Source organism: Diadema antillarum, unplaced genomic scaffold (genome assembly GCF_040938485.1).
Source record: "Diadema antillarum isolate AM-2024a unplaced genomic scaffold, OU_Dant_1.0 seq00000767_RagTag, whole genome shotgun sequence".
NCBI lineage: Eukaryota > Metazoa > Echinodermata > Echinoidea > Diadematoida > Diadematidae > Diadema > Diadema antillarum.
Window position 1 is genome coordinate 548,792 of NW_027271657.1, and position 24,759 is coordinate 573,550.

The 24,759-nt window shown below is 37.6% G+C and overlaps 1 protein-coding gene across 1 annotated transcript in view; it reads left to right on the forward strand.

Annotated features, from left to right (window-relative positions):
• The first annotated feature begins 660 nt into the window (after positions 1-660).
• The window catches only part of LOC139738746 (extended synaptotagmin-2-like), an 84,046-nt gene continuing 59,947 nt past the window's right edge, over positions 661-24,759 (forward strand). Inside the window, exons 1-2 of the mRNA XM_071649385.1 lie at positions 661-854; positions 21,511-21,860. Of these exons, the coding sequence (XP_071505486.1) occupies positions 665-854; positions 21,511-21,860 (540 nt within the window). The 5' untranslated portion in view covers positions 661-664. The remainder of the gene's footprint in view (positions 855-21,510; positions 21,861-24,759) is intronic.

Consider the following 24,759-nt stretch of genomic DNA (forward strand, 5'->3'; position numbering starts at 1 on the left):
ATCAGCTGATTGCTTCGAGCTCTATTTTACATCAAAACAAAGCTCTGCATGCTCCACGCTGTTTTATGTTCTCATTACTGGCCTGATCGTGACGTGAAAGGAATTTTTCGCCAAACTTGCAAGATCACTCAAAGAACCACTCAAGGCATCAGAAAGCACCTGCCATTGACATTACGTAAACTTTGCAATTACCGGAAGTTTGGAAGCTGTGATTCAAGACAGCTTTGTATCGGAAAGGGGCTTGCGTTTCAACAATGCAACTGTTCAAGAAACGATTGAGACTGCAGGGATGGACTGTGCAACGTGAGATATAATATGACTTGTTCGGTCGGTTTGGAAAACTCACCGTTTATTATCAGGCTTTGAGCGTCATCTACACACGAGTGGAATGATTTTGCTGTGTATTTGATAACATTTAACTTTCTCAACAATATTGATATTGCGAAATCTGTAAGCCGTGTGGATGTTATCGCTCGCAAACAATGACTATTTTATTTGTTTGCTCGAGGGATCCACTGAATTCGTATTCATCATTGCTGTGCCGTTTAATTCTCAGTGCGTTGCACTGTAGGTAAAAACGCCTCTAGTATTGTCCAGCGAAAAATTACCTTCGCTTCGAGGCCAGTTTTGGCATTATTCCTATCAGCTCCAATACCCAGCCACAATGCCCGATATAGCAAACAAGCGTCGCACGTCTCGGATATCAGTGTCCAAACTCAACAGGCCGTTTCCACTGCAGTCGCCGGACTTTGTGAAAAAGTTGAATCCAGACAAACTGGGACAGAAACTGAATCCACATCTCGGGAAGCGGTTTTGGACGTCCATCGGCAACATGTGGTCCAGAATTTACAATGGTGAGTTTGACACTTAAAAAACTTCCTTAGTGTACGCCAAATATGAACTACCACAGTGAGATGCCTTGATAAGGAACTAGTAACAATATTTTAACACTCAGCTATTCATCAATGTCTAGAGGAGTCGAGAACAGACTGTCGTAAATTCCTCATAAATACACCACTGTTAAGGTACGTAATAAACATAAGCAAACAGCAATTGTTTCTTTACGATTATTGTTATATCAACGGGGCGAGCACGTCCCGTGGGTTCGTAGGGCGGAGGCAGGAAGGGGGAATCCCCCGAGCTACCCTCAGTTATTTCTTAACACCGGGCGTGTACACTTCTTTGAAGAGTTTCACCAATCAATATTGACAATAATGTTTTGAATAGAAATACTTGAAAAAGCAAAACTTAAAATATGACTTTACTGTGTACAACCATCGATTTCGCAAAACATTATACAGTTGTACTGGCACCGAGTGACAAACTTATAACATTCAAGGTAATCATCAAGAGGAAATAGATTGGTCTGAATTTGGAGACTAATTAATGGGGGAACGGGCGTGACCTCTACACCTCGGCCTCATCTCCCGGTTCCCTAGCCTCAAAGTTTTAGCGTATGAGTGCTACGTACGTTAGATCTCCATGGTTTTTAGACATCTCCGTATCGTTGAAATCCGAGAGCTAAGTATTTAATTCGTGCCTAGGAAAATATAGATACGCAATTATTAGTCATCACTGCAGCTGGAGACACGGGTGCTGCTGATAAGAAAATATGTACTGATATTCGAAGTGAGTGTATCACTATATGATTAATATCTTCACCCTATACAGCTGTGATGCTTTCACCAAAGATAATCGTTAATTATTAGTGTTCTGTGTCAATATTTAGTTACACGGCTGAGTCATTGTTTCATTGTTTAGTGTCTATGAAGACTGACTGGTTTAAGTCGCCTCGTTACGAGATCTCTATGACAATAGACTGCATGTTAAACTTAGTATGCCACGTGAGTTGCTCATTTTTGCTGCCAACAAGCACATTTGATTTGGCAGCCAACAATTCCTGTAACTTATCAGCCAAAATAAATGAACAACATGCTATTTTTGGCATTGTTATACTCACATCAAGGAACTCATCGTCTCTTCAATGATGATGACATACAGTACGTGTAAACACATTATTGTTATTGTGGCTCAAAATAAGACAGAAACTCTTGATTTTTGTATGTTTGCTACTGTCTAAAAGAAATCGAGTGAAAATATTTACTCTTGAAGGAGTGAATGCAAAAAAGAGTGAATGTAGAGTGAAAATGGAGTGAATTTTGAGTGAAAATGTTCATTTTCACTCGTTTTAGAGTGACCTCAGGGATCACTCCAAAGAGTCTTTTCAAGAGAGCAAATTCAATCCACCAAAATTAATAATTCATTGCGGCTGAATCATAAGATTTTACGTGGTTTGATGGCATTGTTTACGTTTATTGGGATTTACCGATGTCATTAAAGAAATAATGTTGTACTTGCGAAAGACATACACTTTTGACAATTGGGGATTACTTTTTAACGCATTGTGCATTTTCTTTTGTTGACTACAACTATATTCTCAGTAAATTGCACAGTATTTTGTCTTTGGTCCCTCTTCTCTTCTGTTTTTTTTTTCTTCTTTCTCTTTCCTTCCCTTTTCTTCACCCAGGGGCGGATCTAGCTTTTTTCCAAGGGAGGGGTTTGAGGGGCTGAGCTGGGTATTGCGAGGGAGCGTAGCGACCAAGCCCGAGCGAGCGAAGCGAGCGAGGGGGGGGGGGGGAGGGTGTGGGAGGGGGGTATCCCCCCTCCCACAGTAGGGAGATTTTTCATTTTTAGGGTTGCCAGCTTGCGATTTTAAGCATACTTACATGCTCTATTTTTTTTCTTTTTTGCCGACCCTGGCTCCGCGGTCCCTGGGTTTGTGATGTCCCAATGGCGATGCAGAGCATCGTCCACAAGGCGATGTCTGTGAGCCGCGTGGAGCCGCGTGGCGTCGCGCCGATTTTTTTTTTTTTTAGCTATTTGAACCCCGTAAGTGATGTTTTCCTGGCATCTACTAACGTAATGGAGAACATAAAAAGCAGTCCATGATATTACGTCTTATTAGAATAAGATCAAATAACAGTTTAAAACAGGCGCGCCGGAAGCAGTTTTGGATTGGGGGGGGGGGGGGGGGGGGGCAAACATTGGAGGGGGCTCAAGATTAGACCATGCATATGTTACACAATATACACATACACACACACACACACGCACACGCACACACATCTATTATATATATATATATATATATATATATATATATATATATATATGTAAAGTGGCGTACGGTGGGTCGAAACATGGGGGGAACCAAAGTAAATAAAGTAATTTTGACGGTCTGTATGCTTGTGCGTGTGTGCGTGAGCAATAATGGGACTACAATACATTACGGAATGTGATACATTCAACAACGCAGTCATTGAGGAACATTGTAAGTTTTCCTTACATGGATTATGGAATGACGGTGTGAAACGATCGACAAATTATATACTGTCAGCAACATAAGGTGAATGGCATAACAATAAAATGCGAGCGAGCGAAGCGAGCGAGCTTGAAAATTTTGATATTCTGCAGTTCCAAAACTGGAGTTTTGTAGCTATATATTTTGTTTTGGAAATAAATGGGAGCGCATCGGGCGCAACTGCTGGCAATTATTGGCAGCAACATTAGGAGAATGGCATAACGATTCAATGCGAGCGAGCGAAGCGAGCAAGCTTGAAAATTTTGACATTCTACAGTCCCAAAAAGGGGTTTGTAGCTACAGTATATCTTTCACTTTGGAAATTAATGGGGCGGCGCATCGGGCGCAACTGCTGGCAATTACTGGCAGCAACATTAGGAGAATGGCATAACGATTCAATGCGAGCGAGCAAAGCGAGCGAGCTTGAGAATTTTGACATTTTACAGTCCAAAAACTCCCGTTTGTAGCTATATCTTTCGCTTTGGAAATTAAGGGGGGGGGGGCATCGGGCGCAACTGCTGGCAATTACTGGCAGTAACGTTAGGAGAGTGGCATAACGATTCAATGCGAGCGAGCGAAGCGAGCGAGCTTGAAAATTTTGACATGTTACAGTCCAAAAACTCCCGTTTGTAGCTATATTTATCTTTCGCTTTGGAAATTAAGGGGTGGGGGCATCGGGCGCAACTAATGGCAATTACTGTCAGCAACATTAGGAGAATGGCATAACGATTCAATGCGAGCGAGCTTGAAAATTTTGACATTCTAGAGTCCAACAACTGCCGTCGTAGCTATGTTTTTCGCTTTAGAAATTAAGGGGGAGGCGCACCGGGCTCAACTGCTGGATGCGAGCGAGCGAAGCGAGCGAGCTTGAAAATTTTGACATTTTACAGTCCAAAAGCTGCCGTTTGTAGCTATATTTTTTCCCTTTTATTCATATATATACATATTTATTTTATTTTATTTGTTTATTCATTTATTTTTGGCAGCCCAAGGGGGGGGGGGGGGGTTTAAACCCCCTAAACCCCCCCCCCCCCCGTAGATCCGCCACTGTCACCTCTCCTGCTTATGGTCTATCTCCTTCACCCTTTCTATACCGAATCTTCCTTCCGATCTGTTGATGTTAACTTTGCTCTCTCCATATTTATGTATCATTCAAACCACACTATATAGATAACACAGATATGTGATAGATCATTCAACTTTATGATTATACATGATATTTATGACAGATAGGGTACAATTCGACACGTGTACTGTGAGAGATCGAAGTCTATACGAATGCACTCGGATGTCTGAGGCTCAGCTTGATATCATGACATCTTGTCATAACTGTCAACCGATTAATATTGTACAACACAGAAATTACATAAGGATTTTTGTGTACGTGCAAGAAAATCTTTAGAATTTTCTGTATTGCCCGACTGATAAATGCGTATACTAATAATAAGAATAAAAAATAACAAATTTCAATCAAAACAAACTAAAAGAGATAAACCAGACCTGAGCATGTGAAATATAAGAATAAATGGTTAAATGAAACAAAAAGTATACAAAGAACACTATCTTACGTAACCATCAGCCAGGAAAGAGTTAAATGCTTGTGATGGCCTATATGCATGGCGATTGCTGACACTTGATTTTAAAGGACAAGTTCACCTTCATAAACACAAGGATTGAGAAAATGCAACAATATTAGTAGAACACATCAGTGAAAGTTTGAGGAAAATTGGACAATCGATGCAAAAGTTATGAATTTTTTAAATTTTTGTGTTGGAACCGCTGGATGAGGAGACTACTACAGCTTGTGAGTCATATGCGTACAACAGTATAAAGAAAATATAAAAGAAAATTCAACATATTTTCACTTTTTTTCGCATAATAAAAGAGCAATTGACTTGCCTCTTTCTAAAGGCAGGGGGAATAATATTACCCATAACATTTATCGGTAACGAGTCAGGGGAATGTGTACTTTTTTCAAAAGATGGAATTTTGTGAAATTCTCTTTATATTTTCCTTATATTGTTGTACGCATGTGGCATCTAAGTTATTCATACACTGCAGTAGTCTTCTCATCCAGCGGGTACTGCACAAAAACTTCAAAAATTCATAACTTTTGAACGGATTGTCTGATTTTCCTCAAATTTTCAATGATGTGTTCTACTAATATTGCTACATTCTCTCAATCCTTATGTTTATGAAGGTGAACTTGTCCTTTAAGTTCTGTAACACAGGAATCCAGGACAAAAGTAGCAGCTAGCGTTTTTTAAACGTACTCTCTCTAAAAAAAGAAAATCGAGTGAAAATTTTCACTCTTGAAGGAGTGAATACAAAAAAGAGTGAAGTTAGAGTGAAATTGGAGTGAATTTTGAGTGAAAGTTTCTATTTTCACTCATTTCGTAGACGTACGTAGACGTGTGGGATCACTCGAAGATTTTTGAGTGATCCCTGCATGAGGTCACTCTAAAATGAGTGAAAATGAACAATTTCACTCAAAATTCACCCCAGTTTCACTCTTTTTTGTATTCACTCCTTCAAGAGTGAAAATTTTCACTCGATTGTTGTTAGAGAGTATTGATTCACTGGAAATCTCATTTTCCGCATTGGAAAACAATAGACATACAGATGAAAATAGGATAAACACATAATAAACATTATCTGTGGAGTGTGTTTGATGGCGGAGGTAAGATGAGAAGTAATCAAGACTGAAATCAATGGGGTTGGGTGAAAGTTTCGAAATCGGAGAAAAAGCTACCCCTTTTTTTATTAGTTGTCTTGGGTCCGATAGCAAGACTCCACTCCATAGGCTGGCAGGAGTTGTATAGGGAATGTGGGCGTGGTGGCCAGGGTTCCCCCTTGTAGTTGCCATCGCTCCCAGGTCCGTTCTGGCCTGGTGCAAGTGTACCTGTTAGGGCCCCGTTTATCGGTTGAATAATTGCCTTACTCAAGTGGTGCCGGTATAGAGTACTGTCAGCCACTGACTGAAAAGAACCACGAAAAGTGAAATAATCTTTAAAGGAGTGCTACAAATCGCGTGATACTACAAAGAATTATATTACAGTCTTCCATGCACTGAAGCTGCAGCAAGATTTTCAGTAATCTGTGAAAAGATTGCAGGAGACTGTAACACTAGCAAATTGAATAAAGAACAACAAAAAAGATTGGAATAAGAAAGTTAAGCACACACAAAGGCAACATAGCAAACAAGAGCTTTTCGTCTTACCTCCCTGGAAAAATCCACACAAACAATATTATTGTGCATTAACCGGGACATTACGACTGCCCGGTATTTGTTACGCTATTCTACCATGTCTACTGTGCAAACTCACCGTTAGTAGTCTGCTGTTCGACACCGTATTACAGTTTGCTTTATTCAACAGAGTAATATCAGACGAAGAAAATAACATAAGATTCATCAAACCGAACGTTACATATGAAAATTATGCCATGTCGAGGTGTCACGTCTTTACCGAATACACACAAATTGGATGAGGAGATGATCTCGTCAGCCTACATAAACTAGGCCCGTTGGTTTGCTTATCAAAGTATCAGCTCAAACTCATGGATTTAGGTGGTCTACTTGCAACTGCAATTTTCCGTAAAAACTGGTTACTGCCGGTTTTCCCAAAACTACAATCACATCAGGTGTATTCTGAGGTAAAGGATACACGTTATTTCTATATACTGATTCGATATAAAACGAGAGGACCTATGTGGAGACTTGTGTGTACGGTTCGGGGAGGGGGGGGGGGGTATGAATAAGATAATTTATCATAATTATGTGAAGTGGTGAAATCGTCACATCTATAGAATTCAATACTGGGTTGATACTTCTATCACTGTAATATAATGAAACCTCGGCAGTTTTAAAATTTCACAACTCTCTCAACTAAAGTCGGAGTTAATAAACCTCTATATACCATCCTATTCTTGTGCTTTTCTTTATTTCGATTTATCAAAGCCAATGCGGACATGGTATTAACTTGCACGCGCAGTTTCAAATAGGAGGAAAATTAGTGCATTAAGTGACGTAACGTGGTATAAGAAAGAGCGACATAATGGCGTATTGGATAGCACTGACATGACCAGTAAAATAAAGAGCGACAAACTACCTTCGTTTGGGATGTCTTTTTATACCTTTAAAAACATTTCTTCAGTGACAGGGACATTGTGACACGCCAGTTAAAAGAAAGGCGGAAAATCATTTCGTTTTTCAAAGCGTCAGTTATGTTTCCTTGATTGTCTATAGAGCTGTAATAGGTAACTTGAGACTTGATATAGGAGAGGTTCTTGAGGAGGAGGAAGTTTTTTTGTTCCTCATGTCGCATCCTGGACATAATTATATCTATTATTGTTGTCTTTTAACGGTTCTCAGCTGTTCAGTGCATAATCATTGTAATCCAGAGCATCCTAGCCATATCAGTAACGTGTTACACAATCACAATGATACATTATTTCTATTCTAAAGAAAAAAAAAACATATGGAAGATATAAGATATCTTATAATAATAATGTGAGTTATAACAGATATTGTATTTTCATCGTATCTATAATTTTGATCCATCTAGCAGGTCTCTTCAGCCATCTAGGCCTATACAGCCATAATGGTCAGATGGCCCTGTAGTTACATCTTGTATTCTGCCGCATAGGCCTGTAAATTACCATGTATGTGGACCGGAGGGGGGTGGGGGTGGGATCGATCATTCAAGGTAGTTTGCAGGATTCGAAGCTGGGACATCCTCGTTAAAGGGTTCTGTGCCCTATCCACTAGACCAAGATTCTCCGAGTAGCATGCTGTATTGACATCCCTCTTGACGCAAAACAGTGTAGCTGTGATGAGCACACTCATGACAACGTTAATGGTGTGATTTTTCGTGTGGTTTTTCTTGAAGAGCAGAAACTAATATGAAAGTCCTTCATTGCACAAATAAGACTACATTTATTGTAATTCTCGTTCTTAATGTTATAATGCTGCTAAGCTGTTATTTTCGCGAATTTCGTGAATCACAGTTGGATCGCGAATTTAACTACACGCGAAATTGTCTCCAAGCGCTGGCATTAACGCAAGCCTCGGCGTCGATTCGCGAAAACATCTCGCGAAACTATGACCTCGTCATTCGCGAAAATATCTTTACAGCGTATACAGTGATAATAGTATAGTAGTAGCAGTAATAATAATGATAACAATGATGATGATGAGGATTATTATCATTATCAATATTTTTGTGCGTTTATGTGCGTACGTAGAGGTGTGGGTTTGTAATCATTGGGGGATGGGTCATTATTTACTCCTATTTTATGTAAAGTAACATTTCTATTTAAATAATTTGATTTGATTTTTTATTGTTTGTATTTCAATAAGTAATCAAGTGTGTAGATTTTAATATTTTACTGTTCAATAATCTCTGATAATGTATGAATGCTAATTTTGTGTTACGATGAATGTTTATGTATTTTCATCATTGGCAGGGCTCTCTGGAAGAGCAGGACCTGCTGGTCTTGATGAGACTATGCCTACCCTGTGAAAATAAAACCGAAATGAATAATAAATGAAATGAATATTTTATCATCATCATTATCATTATCATTTTTATCATCATTATTGGGGCTATTGATGTTATGTTTATGATTGTTATTGTTCATATATTGCCATAATATAATATTATGGTCGTTATCAATATCAAGAGATGCCAGCCTGGCATTGAAATATATAAAAACTTTAATGAGAAGGGCTTCATGTATGTCATGTGTATTTATGTTCGTGGTATTCAGCATACCGGTCATTGGTGACTCCTGAATCCGTACAATCGTCTAAACTCTGCAACGTTATCGTGCCTGTGTGATGCAAGAATGACGTGCGATCTAAAAGTAGGAGTTAAAAATTCAGGCCAGTTGTACATTAAAAACAAGGTTACTTATAGAAACCGTGTACCAGATTTGATATAGAATGAACTGCTAAGAGCAGACACGTTATATAGGCTATGAGTTAAGGATTGAGGAGCGATTAATTATCATGTTTGTCTGAAAGAGGTCAATATGTTTAAACATTTTGTGATGACGTGATATGAGGTCCAATTTCGTGTGCTTGATATTAATCGCTTATCGAGTACACTGTGAGGTGCATGTTTAGAATGGCCTACATCCAGTTCTCTTATTACATCACAGCTTGATATTATATATAAAGCAGTTCCTTAGGCCAAGATGGACATATTGCACTAACTCACGAGACAACACAGATTTAAAGACAAATTCATGTACAATTCTTTTATATATTTCATTCGTGCGTAATGGTTGAACATGCATGCAAAAACATTTAGTAAAGCTTGCACACATATATTACTTGTTCAGATTCAGGTGGACAGAAATTACGTTTTAGCTTTTATACTACTCTTTTTGAGGCATACAGTATGTAATAATTATAGACATAGAGTAGCAAACACAATTTTACATGATTGCATATTAAGCACATTGAACATGGTAAAGATTTGTGTTTAGTTGGATAGATAAAGATGGAGTGATGGGGGGGGGGGGTATAGGGATATTCATGGAGGGGTAAGTGGGAAACCTTGGTCAAACAGCTACCCTTCTATATGGAAGTGACGGTAACAATTACTATTTTTTCATTTGTCTATTAATAGGGTTTGGGGTGTTTGTCAAATTTGGCAACTTTTAGGCTATTGTTTTAGGGGTTCACAAGCACTCGACTTTTACTGAGTAAAATGCACATGATGAGGACAAGGGAAAATACATACGAATGAATAATAATGGATCCTTTAGAATACAGATATCCTTTGATTAGACATAATAATGATCTTACTCAAGACCGACAATACTGAATTCATAACGAATAACACTTGCGGGTGCATAATGTGTCTTTCAGAATGTATTATTATTGAAAACGTCTTACTAATAATGTTACACATTAGTGGTGTGACATTTCACAAGATCTGGATGTTATCATGATACCAAAATGCCCCCCACAAAAAAGAGACAAGAATGATGAGCGTTTGGTAAAAATGAGGGCACAGACATCATAAATACGTCACAGATCACAAGAGAACGTCACGAGAGACTGGGCCCACTAACACCGTGCTATTTACAGCTATAACTCTCCCTTCCACGGGCCTAATGGCCTCATAGCAGAAATAGATTTATAATTGCAAACAAAAAAAATGAATTGAAAAATGGACTCCTCATTGGAAATGACAGATTGGCAGGCTTGTATAAATCCACATCATCCAAACGGCATGACCGCTTAGCATTTCCGGTTCATGTATAAATCTGCATGGGAATATTACAAGTCTTGATACGGATGAATATAGTTATAGTTATATATACAGTATCTAGGTGTGTTCCATTAAAAAAAAAAAAATCATTGGGGGGGGGGGGTCAAAAGAAATCAAAATTTGTACATTGGTCTTTCTGACGTGATGCGAGAAGTAGAGCATTCATAGTCACCATTTGTCACTCAATTTGTCGCATCATCGATGTATAATGATGATGGCCCTTATAAGGTTGATCTTTTAACGGTGGAGGGGTATAGGGTGAGTAAGATCCGCAAGCGCCATGCTATTGTAGGTAGTTTAGGTTTTGGAAAGATCCATACGAGTATTTGTTCACTTTTGTTTTTTTTTTCTGGATGTGAGTTGGCATACGCCGCCATTGATTTCCTAACTACCCACGTGAACTGTGGAGTAAAATCCCACGCTCGACAAAAAATAGCGTTTTGCTTTCCTCAGTCTCAGATTTGAACATCATTCAAGACGTGTCTTTTTCTCAAACTCACCCTTGCTTTAGCAACATTCGCTAACATTTGACTATCATAGAATAGATGAGAACAGGCAGGAACTTCCACTGCACTGAATCATTGTCCACCCACTCGGGTTAGGACGTCTAACGAAATTCGTGAGATATTTTACGGGGTCACCTTTAGAGCAACAAAATCACAGCGTCCGAATTTCTGATATTTTCAAGTTTCAAATTGGTATGTCTCCGGCAAGACCTCATGCTGTTGCTATAGCGTATTGGCAATTTGGTGGTCGTAAGTTCAATGATTTTGTTTTCGCGCTATGTGGATATATGAAACCTTGGACATCAGAGCATGGAGGTAGAAAAAAACCTTTCTACCTCCATGATCAGAGTGAGGCCGGGGGGAGGGGGCGGTGGTGATGCGGGTCCAGGGGAGGGGGTCAAGATTTAATGTTCCCCCACCCTCACCCTCAAACTCTTGGGTTTTGTTGTGTGTGTGTTTGTGTGCGTGTGTGTGTGTGTGTGGGGGGGGGGGGGTGTTTCATTTTGTTCGATCTTCCCCTTTTTTTTCTTTTTTTTTTGGACCAAAAATGTGTGTGTGTATGTGTGTGTGGTGGTGGTGGGGGGGGGGGGGGGCACAACCCCTCGCCCGGTTCCTATCCGCGGCCCCTGCGTGGAACGTACAGCCTTTTTCACCAACACGGTCACAAACCCAGAAATTTTGTCAGAAAAAAAAATATGACGCCGTCAGATCATATAAAATCCAGTCCTTAGGCAGGAATCACAGCGATATTTCAGAATCAGAATCACTTTGTGACCCTGTACACGAAGTCTTTCACTAGATAGGCCTAGTGCTGGCGTCATGTATATTTAATCCTTGGGACGCAGTCATCCCATTCTCTCGGACGACCATCGGTGAATTAGAGCTGATATTTATTTCATTGTGATGAAAAAAAATATATATCTATTTTCTTCGCCCCCTGATATAACCTCGTTGAATATTGACCGAGAGAAAGAGAGAGAGGGGGAGAGTTTTTTTTTTTGTTATTTCATTGTATTTTTGCTACATGCTCTTCCATTGAAAACAAACAAAATGACAAAACAAGCCGACCTTTTGTATCCACATATCATCGATATACAGTTAACAAATGAACCAGACTGACCTAAATTCCTTCTGCTGACAGGGACATTATGCTGCGAGTATATAGAAACACAATTTCATGCAAGTTTTCCAGCATTGTGTATTTCTGGTAAGATCAATCTTGTAAACGAAGTCAGCTCAAAAGCCGCCAGAGTTGTACGTCAGCTTGAGAATTATAGAAGTCAGATACGGGGAATCAATGGCCTGTTTAAAACACAGTTCATGGTGTAGACCGCAAGAATTATAGCTATGAGGATACTTAGTATCACATTGATTTTAGAGGAAATCGACATTTACCCGCAAATGTTCTCATCATGGAAAATAAAGAAAACCTCAATTTGCACAACGAGAACAGAAATAATAAAAGTATGTAACTTGGAATTCTTTCTTAAACTGTTCTAAACAAAATATAGTATTTCATTCACTGTTAACATCGAAACAGCTTGTAATTCAATGAAATTTAAACTTGTTTTCTTCTCTAAATTTCGTATGAGAGTTAAAGCGGCACCGAGCATGACTTCAAAGTATAGAGGAATGTTAGACATTCTATGCAAATCAAATAATATTTGCTGTTTGCATGGATTACGTAGAGTTGCCACTCCCCGGTACATTACACAGCGAGTGTTACACCATGCTAATACCCCAGGCCTCCTCTTTGTGACCATGTGTGTAATGAAGTGAGACGTGCGTCGTTATGTTTGTATTCAAGGTGCCTACCTATAGACGTGAGTCTGCGAAGAAGGTACATGTAGACCTTTATTAGGAAGTCGAGTATCCCCCCTCGTTGAAACGAAGAAAGCAAATAAGGGACATGATAAGGAAATCTCGTGTGTTTCCGAAATTAGTTCGCTATAAAATAATAATACTAATAATACTAATATAATAATGATGATAATAGTGATGATGATGATGATGATAATAATGATAATAATAATAATAATAATAATAATAATAATAATAATAATAATAATAATAAGAATAATAATAATGATAATAATGATAATAATAATGATAATAATGATAATGATGATAATAATAATACATACATACAATTTCTCTTGCGCCATTTTCCATTCTGATTGAATGTTCAAAGCGCTTTACACCAAAGCAAACAGACTGAAAATACATATACAGTAAAAGAAGAATACAAAAAAGAAGACAAGAAAGTCTGTCTTCAAAACGCACTGTGAAACAAATAGGAGTTTAGATTACTCCTAAAAGACGTTATGGAGCCTGAGCTTTCAGCTCACGTGAAAGTGAATTCAAAGTGTTGGTCCAGCGAAGTATCGAACGAGTTTTGCCATAAATCCATGCATGCCAATAATTACTACATTGGAAAACTCTTTTCGCAATAATGAGATCTCTTTGTGTTGTTATTCATCATAACGAGGTTCGCCAGATTATAATAACCTTTCTTTAGTATACATCACGTCTATGCAACTGATAGTGTTGTCTTTCTGTATCATTTTACGACATCTCGTTATAGATTACTCCCTCCCTCATTTATACACTTCGTCAGCAACATTTTGTCTGAAAACAGTTGCATCTTCTTCCAACTGTCTAAAGTAAGTGAGAGGCGATACTGGAATTCATTTTTTTTTGGTTTTTTTTGTTGGGGGGGGGGAGTGTTCTAGACGAAAAAAATGAGGAAAAATGACAAACATAAATATCTGATAATGCATGTGAACATTTGTAACCATTACGCGAATTATCATCGATTGCATTGAGCCACCATCAGATAAGAACGATTGCATCAGAACAAATTGTCAATAATAATACAATATGCAACTACCCGGATTAATGCAAAATTATAAAGATCTGATTTGGAATTGCCATTACAGCTTTTATCACATCAAGCAAGAAAGTCTCGCATTTTTCAGCACTAAAATCATAGTCCTTTTCACTTCAAGCAATGCTACACATCCTGACGTATTGTGAAATTGCCATTGTTCTACAATTATCATTATTCAAACGTACAATGAACGAGCTGCGTATTACACTGTATTGACTAATAAAGTCTGTTTTGTTGCTTTTACTTTCCAATTGAATCATTTTTAACTTTCGCTTTCTTTCTCATAATGTGTAAAGATCTCAAAAAAATGTGCGGGCATGCAAGATTGGCACCAAAACAACACACACACAAACACACATACATACACACACGCACACACACATACATACACACACGCACAAAACAAGAACTTCCGAGACAAAACAAATATTTAAATACAAGCAATTTATTAATGTTGAACGACGAAGACATATTCACACACATGATACCTTTATAAGTAATGAAAAATTAAAGAAAGATAAAAATATATAAAGAACACCTCGCACTGAAACACATTTAACAAATCACCCAATAGTTCAATATGTCAGAACCAGATTTTCTCAAAATACCAAAATGATTATTCGTCATCACACAGCTTCAGCACAATCGTGTTTGCAGTCAGAATCTCTTTAGTACGCTATACACTAACACTATGAAACAAGGTTGCATCAAACACTTTGGTTAAAATTGCGTCAGTGTTTTCACTCAACTCTGATTAAAAAGGGACTCACTACTAATCTCATTATGTGCTTGCCTTGGTTGATTTTCGTTGAATGTCACACTTCCTTTAGTTTTTTACTTAAACACCAATACGCGTTTTTCTTGTGCCCTCAACCTCCTTTCCTGGTCACGTTTTCTCTTTCGCAATACGACCACGCCCAAGAAAATAGTAACAACAGTAGCAGCAACAACAACAAAATGAAAATAAACACACTCAAACAAACATGTTCATACTCATCCTCCCACCACGACACAAAAGACATCTGAACTAACTGCAATCGAATACTCAACATTAATATCAGCCGAAAGTATGATCGCGGAAGTGTGTGAAAAAAATATTTCCTTATCAACTTCCTCATCGCTGTAGAATTGATATGATGCGTTTAGTCTGTCTATCATACCAGAGAATTGAATCTTCCATATAAGATTAGCCTTTTGAGGCTTTTCGTGGCTACAAAGGAAAGAAACATTGTCATTGAAGAAATAAGATAGCATGAAGACTTTCAAAGGCAGAATATTGGAATTTGCCGTCGGAAAAGACGTGCGAGAGGTGGTGCACACGGTGGCAAGCATTTCGGCTGAGACAATGGCAAGGCGAATTCGAAGTGGTAAGAAAGCTTAGTTTCACCGTGTTGATCATGTTTATGGTTTCTCTGACATTTAGTGTAAAATGAAGAGGTCTCAACAGTTACACATATCTTGTCAGGGTGAAAACTCAGCTTAAGAAATAATTGTCGGAATATCAACAGGACGAGGGCCATCAATAGCTTACATTATGAGTCTCTTCTGTATCAGGTGATAAACTTTAATACTTTCTCGTATCATCGTATGTTACATTACTATACTGTCCGAGTTGGATCAACAGCAAGCAGCTCACGGCATTACGATGAATAAAATCTAAATGGTAAACAGTTAACTGTTATTTCTCCATCTTTATAGTTTAAGCTTTCATCATTTGAAGGTAATACAGTTATTTGGGACATGGTGGTGGAAGATCGTTCACCCAAAATATCAGACTGGCCCGAAACCTGCATTGTGCACACTTTTTTTGGACGCTTTTTATAGCCTTTATTCAGACAAATCAAATGAAATTGTTACATTGTAATGACACAAAATATAACTATAACACAATTATGTTTAACGGAAAACAAAAGGTTGTGTGCAAAGAAGTATAAATGAAACATACATAAATTGTTACATTTGACATGATTCATGAATGTACAATAAACACCTCATACATCAGAAATGGAATATACATAATTCTAAGGCACTCAGCCTTCCTACTCGAGGAAAGGAGTCACCAGTCTGAATAAAGATTTTGTCTAAAACAAAATTAATACAAAAAAACGTATGAGGTGATGGACTTTCAAAATCTTTAAGATGTATCCTATTCACCAATAATGAACATCATAATGACTAATATCTCGCAGGGTCTTATGGAAGTGGAGATTCATAATCAAATAATATTTGATTAAGTTTTAATGATATGAGGATCAGAGAAAATAAACAAGTGGAGCGGGCAAAGCTGAAAACACAAGAGATTCGAATCATTCTAGATTCGCTGAGGTAAATACAAAAGATATATCTTAACAAGATGCAATAGTTAAACCCGGTATTTTTAGTATAGTTTTCCCATTTCGCGTAGTGTAATGTCAATTTATCCTTTAATGTTGCTTTTTCGTATTCAAACTGTTTTGAGGTGGCAATTGCCCTACATATTTCTTCACAGGTTGGAGCTCTTCCAATTTTACGATTAGTATAAATCATATGCTTAATCAAAATTAATACATGATTCAACAAGGCATTAAGTTTGATATTTTCCCTGAATCCAAGTAAAACATCCAGCCAATTTATATTAATAAACTGAGGAAATTTTAGTTTATTTTCTACCTCGTTCCATATTCGATAAATTAGAGGACAGTCATAAAATATATGATATGTTTCGACCTTTTCCCTACAAAAGGAGCACAGATTTGAATGTGTTATTCCAAACTGGTGAAGTTTATTATTACAAAAAATTACATTATGCAGAAGCTTATACTGGAATTCTCTCAGCTTCCAGTCAAGTGTTGAAATTCTAGGAATAGAGAAACAAACTGCAGTTGCCGATCTATCCATGTTTAAAGCTAATACTTCTGGGTATTTGGAAAGGAAAGAATCTTCAATTGTACCAATAAAAATATTTTGAATCATTTTTGAAGATACTGACACTAAGGGGTACGCTTTTTTGTTAATATTAAGACTAATTTCAAAAACATCAATAGGGCTATCATTCAAAATATAATCCCTCACATTACCTATTCTCGCCACCTTCCACTCTGCTGGAAATTTGTTGTGTATTCATAAAGAGAAATTAAATCGTTTATAGACATTAAACCCTTTCTTACAAAATACGCCCCTGATCTAATTTTTCCACCAGCGTCAATAACATGTTTAATTTGAAAAACATTAGCGTTAAATAATTTTTCGTTAAAAGAAAAATTCCTACCTAGAAATAAAAGTGTTATTAAAAATTATTCAATTTTCATTGTGCGTTTCTTTAACAATAACATTCTTTCTTTTCAAATAATTCCATATATCTAAAAATTCTAAATACAAATTCGGCGATTTAATATTTAATAACCGGGGATCATAACTGCAATGAAAATTTAATCTCCCTCCTACTTTCTTAAATACATATTCAAAAAACTGTTTCCACTTCATAATCTTATCACCACTAAAAAGTCTCTTAATCCACATTACGCGCTGGGCATACACTGCATGTACCGATAAGATTCAGCATTTTCATTCCCCCATTATCATAATTCGTGTACAGTAAGTTTCTCTTTATTTTGTCACGACCGTTCCAAATAAAATTAAAACAAATCGTTTCCACCTCTCTGAAAACCCATCGAGGTACTGACATTATTGAAGAGACGTATAATAGTTTAGATATAGCAACCCCTTTCCGAACACTTTTGCCCTTGCGCGATCAGTCAACAGCGACCTCTCCGTTCATGTTATTGTTTACAATATTCAGGGCAGTCTGTATGGCGGTGGATCCTCGAAGCTTATCTCCAGCAAGCTCTGACCTTGTGTTTGCCTCGAAAGCTTTCACAGACAGGGATAATGCCAGTGATCAATGCATGCTCAACTCTTGCAATTCATATGATGTGGTGAAAACACGCGTGATGGTTTTGAAAGTATGTAGGGCCTAAATGCTACATAAACGTGAGGAAAACTGAACCAAAACTTTAAAACGGCGGGAGCAGTTTCCGTCATTTCTGAGTATCTGTGTCGTGATGACAGTATTACTTATGATATAGAGTAACGGACTGTCTGCATGGTCATAATGTGGTCTTTGTTATCGAACAATTTACTGGTATTGTCCTCCAAACAATAGATATGAAATATGAAGTGGGTTTATGAATAACGATATAATTATTTATTAATTCATATTAATTCATAAACGTGAATATGGAATTGATATATTTTTGTTAACATATTAATGAAGTTCACATTTCAAAAGTCAAGCTTACCAATTACCACATCTCAAATTGCATCACTATCAATTATGGATTTTCATTTTTCATTTCCGCATTCATAAATCAAATACATCTTCATATTGTTGAGAACGATATGAAAATGAGGACTGTAAAGACAGCCCCTTTGCCTTATGATCTTATCAACGTGGCATTGACAATAAATCTTAAAACTGTTGTACGAATGACCCTCAATAAGACCTGTCCCTCGCCAACTGAAGTTTTATTGCTTTAGTTTCTCTTCTATGGGATGTAAGATAAACGCGATATATATCCTTATCATCCTATTTCTTAATCTACTCCCGACTTTATCGCTCCTACAGCTGCGGCGGTTATACACTGGCAAAAAAGATCGAAAAGTTTAAGTTTGATATAGACTGCATTGTTTGATTGATTGTTTGATTGTATCTGGATAACTAGCAATATCTTCACAATGTATTTGCGTCCAAACGTGCTCCATGCTGGGTTTATTGAGTAATCATAATCTTTAGCAATAAATATAACTTTTCCTTTCGTATAATATGTGTTGGCTAATAATGAAGGGGTGGATTTAGCTGCAAACATACTCGTTATTGTGTGTTTGTATTACGTAATAATGTAAACTGGAATCATGAGTTTCATATTGCTTCATTCCCCCCCCCCCCCCGAACAGACACATTAAAAAAAAATGTGAATGAATTTTCACAGTGATTCATTTGCACTGAGTCATCCCTGATGAAGAGGAAGGATCCTCGAAAATTCGGATTATTCATTAAAATCAAGATTGGCATTTAATGCATTCCTCTGTTGTGACATTATTATCGCATTATATATATGTATATATATATATATATATATATATATATATATATATATATATATACATATATACATTCTTATACATATAAGAATCATCTTAAGCCTATTGAAGGAGGCAGACTTAATCAGAAGAAGAAGAAGAAGAAGAAGAAGAAGATATCCGTGATCCGTGTCTTCTCTTGTGATAAAGCGTTTAATTCTTCAGGGTGCAACGTCAGTGAGAATAATCATGATCGAAACGTGACTACATGTGCAGACCGAACATGAATAATAATCGTCTCTTCTTCACATCAAAATCTATTTTGTCGTCATCTCCACGATTAGTGTCTGCCCATACAATTCATTTCGTAGGATTTTAAAAGACGCCTTATGAATCAACAGGATAACTAAAAATGAGACTTTTATTACTCACTGCTAAATTGTAATGGTGGAGGACTTGTTAGTTTGTCTCCTGCTCGGCTATAGGTCATTATATCCCCTTCATGACACTGTTTGCTTACTGGCCAGAGCTCACAAGAGGGACTGGGCCCTGGGCGTGTTTGAAAGTGGCTCAACTGCATGTCATCTACGAAAAAACAATATTATCACAAATAAGTAAAATGGTATTCATCCCAGGATGTTTTCTTGGAGTGTTATGATGATGATGATGATGATGATTATAATAATGATAATATTGATGATAATAATAATGATAATAATAATAATAATAATAATAATGATAATAATAATAATAATACTAATAATGATAGAGAGACTCTTATAAAGCGCTCATTCTACCTAAAAAGATAGAACAGAGTATATATAGGCCTACATATACTATTAGGCCTATGTGTCACGTTAACAGATTATCACAGTGAAGATAAGAACAAAAAACAAACAACATACATAATACATACAGGTAAACAATTGTCAATTTAAATTGAAAAAGGTATATAGGTATTGGTTCTTTTTAAAAGCATACAATAGAAGATGCTTGTCGAAAAGATAGGCTATTCTAAAGTTTTGGACCCAATTTATTTATGAAAAAGAACGGTCCCCCAACTATATGCTTGTTAGTTCGAGGTACCTGTAATCTTTGCGAGTTCGCGATGAACGGAGATTTCGTGGTGGTTGGAATGGTAAAATATTAGGTCCTATACGTCGTTTTTGGCAGATCAAAACCCACGCGTTCCAACAGACAGTAAACAAATATTGATAATGATAATAATAATGATAATAGTGATAATAATAATAATGATAATAATTAAAAAAAATAATGATAATAAAAACGTGTTTGCAACACGCTAACTAGCACACCAGCATATCACACGCCCCCGGTACAACCCTCTGTCGTGTTTTGGCAAAAAGGTGTAGGCCCTTATGTCTGGCGTTTTACAGCAAGAACAAAGCCGAGAAAAATCGACTTTAAAGTTTTGGCAGTTTCCTTGACAGTAGAAGCCATCTAAACTGTGCTGCGCTCAGGGATTTAATTCCAGTATGTAGTATACACTTCAAATTTCCTTTCCTGATAATTTTCTTGCATCAAACTTTAAAAAAAATACTTCAGAATTAGCACTTTTAGAGACATACACCTTTTTGCCAAACCACTTTTACAGGGACTGTGCACAACCCACGCTGTTTTGGCAGAAAGGTGTATCTTCACATACACCATGAGAAATGTATAGAGATGCACTTTTTTGCCAATTTATTAAAGCAGGAAAACTGATAAAATGATACAGAGATAGCCCCAAATATCTCGGAAACAAAGGCTCGATGACTTACGAAAGTTAGTCACATGAAAATATCGGCATCGAAAACCCCTCAAATGGTAAAAACCAAAAATGTGATATTTTTCAGACATACAGTTACACCTTTTGGCCAAATCACAAGTTACTCCTGCGATACAAAAACCACACCCTGGATGTTACACCTCACTTGAGCAACGCTCCCCAGTGATGTGAAGTGCAACGGTGCCTCTTCCTTTTCAAACACAAACAGTAGCTATTGTAGAGCTCTTCAGGTAGGCCTAGGTGTCGTGTGTGTTTGCTTACAATTTTAATTGACAGTCGCAATGCGGCTGGTCTATCACTTTGACTCAGTACTAGTGCTGTACGGGGATTATCCCAATTCTTTTTCAATATCAAAGAGATTCTCTTGACACTGGCATTTTTATACTCTGAGCCCGCGTCGCATTGTCCGTTATATTCTAATCCCAACTCGTTTTATGGGGATCTAGTCGGATCGGATCGGACAGTTACTATCGATTACAACCAAACCGTTTTGCACTCCTCATCATTGCATACTCTCAGGCTAGCCATACGCGCGCAGTGCATACATCACTGTTCGCGTTGTAAGTGTTGTATCCACTCACTCCGTATCTTTTGTGTGTTGTTTGGGTCTGTGCTGTTCGCAGATGCGGTAGATACCCTACGGAATTTTTGCTTCAGGATGGTGTCCAGAGGAGGTTCTGAAGGTGGGGAAGAGATGAACAAGGAAGCTACAGATGAAGTCTTCGCTGAGGAACCAAAGCATGATCTGTTTACTGCTGTAAAGAAGCACAGCTTCACTCTGATCATTTTACTGATTGTCTGGCTGGCTGGGTATCTCGGATTCAGCGTGCTATGGCTTCTTCTCGTCGTTGTTGTCAGCGTGTGGAGAGAGCGGGCCAGCCGCCGCAAAGCCGTTACCACCGCTCTGGCGAGGCATGCAGTGAGGAATGAACGAGAGAGCATCGTCGGAGTGGTTCGAGATCTGCCATCATGGGTAAGACATCACCCTTTCACTCATATCATACATGAAAAATAAGCCGTGAAGAATAGTGAAGAAACACGTCAATGCTTCTAAGTTCTACTACTAAGTAGTTTAGGCAGTGCTGTAGATTTCTAGACAATAGTCCTGTTTGTCAGTGAATAGTGGACTCTACTATGACCAAAAGTCTGACAAGAGATGGACTCTTTATGGAGAGATGTATACTTTAATAGACACCCTTTTTTTATTGCTATTCAGGTGAATCCTTTCATTGTCTAACAGTTAGACCTGCAGATCCACTAGTTTCATAAAAAGTGAACAATAGATTTCTTTATTGATATGTGCACATGTCTAGCTAAAGTAGATCTATTAATAATTCCATGCAAAATCAAGGAGCAAGGAGCAAGAACAGAAATGCTAATTGTAATTCAATCAGTGGTTTAATAGATGACATCGCATCTTTGACTGTCTGTAGGCTTGAATGAGGTTATGTTAACTATTTAACCAACATCAAAGTTTCAAACTGAACCCTGATTGGCTATAGTGGAATACTTGGGTGACCCGCACCTCGTCATAGTTAATGTTTGCCCATAATTGAATCACATTTCGCCACTGAAATTCTTTGAAATCCAACTCACATACAGGAAAAATGCTGAAAATTCCAATGGAATCACAAGTTCACTGATCGATATTGAAAATTTGCAGCTATCGTCGTCAAAGGCGAACGATGCGAAAAAGTTGCGCGCTAAGGAAGGGGCCCGCAACTCGTCACCCGCTCTCCCATAGACCTAGCACGTAAAAGACGTGTGCGGGTGACCGTGATGTTCCCATAGACATACACGTAAAAGATGCGTGCGGGTGACATATAACACATATTCCTATAGCCCTATTAAAATTTCAGATTTTCGCGAAAAACTGTTCGGTTTTCACCACAATTTGCTTGGTTGTGGTAGTCCTGCTAAGTTTCAAGCGTACAGAAGACAGTCCCGGGCATACATTTTTGTTCAGTGCGCTCAAAACGATTTTAAGCGGGGGTGGCGGTATTCGGGCCCCTGACGAGGTGCGGGCACCTGGCTATATTGCTGACCTGGGTTTCATCCTTACTGTATTTGTCAACTGTTGTATATATTGTCTAGTACCACGGTAATTTGTTACTTTTACTCCTTTTGCTTTTAGGTGTTTGTTTGTTTGTTTTTTTCTTGAATGATGAACACCCATTTCATAAACCAAGGGGAATTTTTGTAATGCAATGCAATGACCAACTACATGTAGACTGGTGCTACTTGTACAATGTATATAGCATGGACCTACTTTGTGTTGTAGGTCCATGGATCTAGTGACACAAAGTATGGATACTTTTTACAACAATCATCCTTGAAAAAAAAATGATGAGAGGAATTTCATGTTCAGAAATCATTCAAAACACACATAAATAGAAACATCAGTCTGACATTTCTAGAAAATAGACTCGAAGAAAGTGATTCAATTACAGTGCTCAGTAAATATGAAGTTGACAAGAAATATCATTTTGGCATATTATGCAAAGAGCGCTGTGTATTCTTTGTAAAGACTGGATTTGTGATTACATATCAATTAACATGCAAATGATGCAATTGAATGCTTATCATGGGATGAATCAGCTGGTGGATGTAATTTAACTATCTCAGTTTTTACCTCTTAGTTTACATAATGAAAATGTGTATCATGCAAGCACACAACCAGAAGCAGAGAAGCATCTTACAGCTGTATGTGTTGAATTTGTGTTCCTCTAATGTGAGCAGTGATATGGCCATTCCCCCCCCCCCCCCCCCCCCCCCCCCGATTGATGGTGCATGCACAATGTCAAGGTTTTACACTGTTGAAATGTAAGCAAGTGTGTTACATTCCATGCTTTCTGACAATGAAGCATTCAGTTTATATTTGATCTCATTGAGCAAAATATTTGTAAGTGATGAGTTTCCATGCACTATTACAAGGATGGTGTGCTTGTGGCTGCAGAGAGCCTTGAATAAACCAGATATAGGCAGCCTGTACGGTGTCTTTCTATGTGTATCATCATTTGTGGTTAGAACCGAGCTTGTGAGTCAACAGAAATCCTTGTAACCTTAAAACTGCAATTTCTCATCTCACATATCAAACAGTTTCTTTTGATATCAATCATGATGGTTGTATTATTTTTAAAGTGGTTTTCTCTGTTTCATGCTCTACAAAATGTTAAACGGTGTTTAGTTCTGGCAAACTGCATTTTTTAAGGTGTATATTAAAATAGTGGGATAAGTTCATGGAAGTTACAAATAGTTTTTTTTTTACAAAGGCAGTGTCCAATTCATTAAGGTGATTATATTTTGAAATAGTACATCATACATCATTGTTTAACATTATTATAGATCAATAAACATTATATGAATGCCACGAATTTGATGTTCCTGAAATACACTACATGAAGCATACACTGTACAATTGGTATCCATTTTAAGGAGTGAATTTTTGTATTCAACAATGATCTGTTTCCATCAGAAACCAATAAAAATTACTCCCATTTCTGTTTCTCATTATAATGAATTTTAAAGTGTCACAGAAGTTACTTTTTTTTAGCATTCTAATGTTTCTTCAAGTGTATTGTTCAAATGATTTAATAGGCCTACTTGAAACTTGCCACGATTGTAATCCTCCTAGATGTGGATGTTGTACCATTCTAGGCTATTTTATTTGGAGGCGTTTCATTCAAATGAGCCTGATGAGAATTTTTTATTCATTAGATGAGAAGGTATTCTTTGAAGCATATCCCTCAATGCCTCAGAATCAATACCTCTGCCAAGCCCTTCTAACTGTCCGCTCATGCTTTGTTGATCATCAATGGGATTAGTTTGTATTTTGACTTGTACTTTGTAAGAATAGTCTTCAGAAGAGGAAG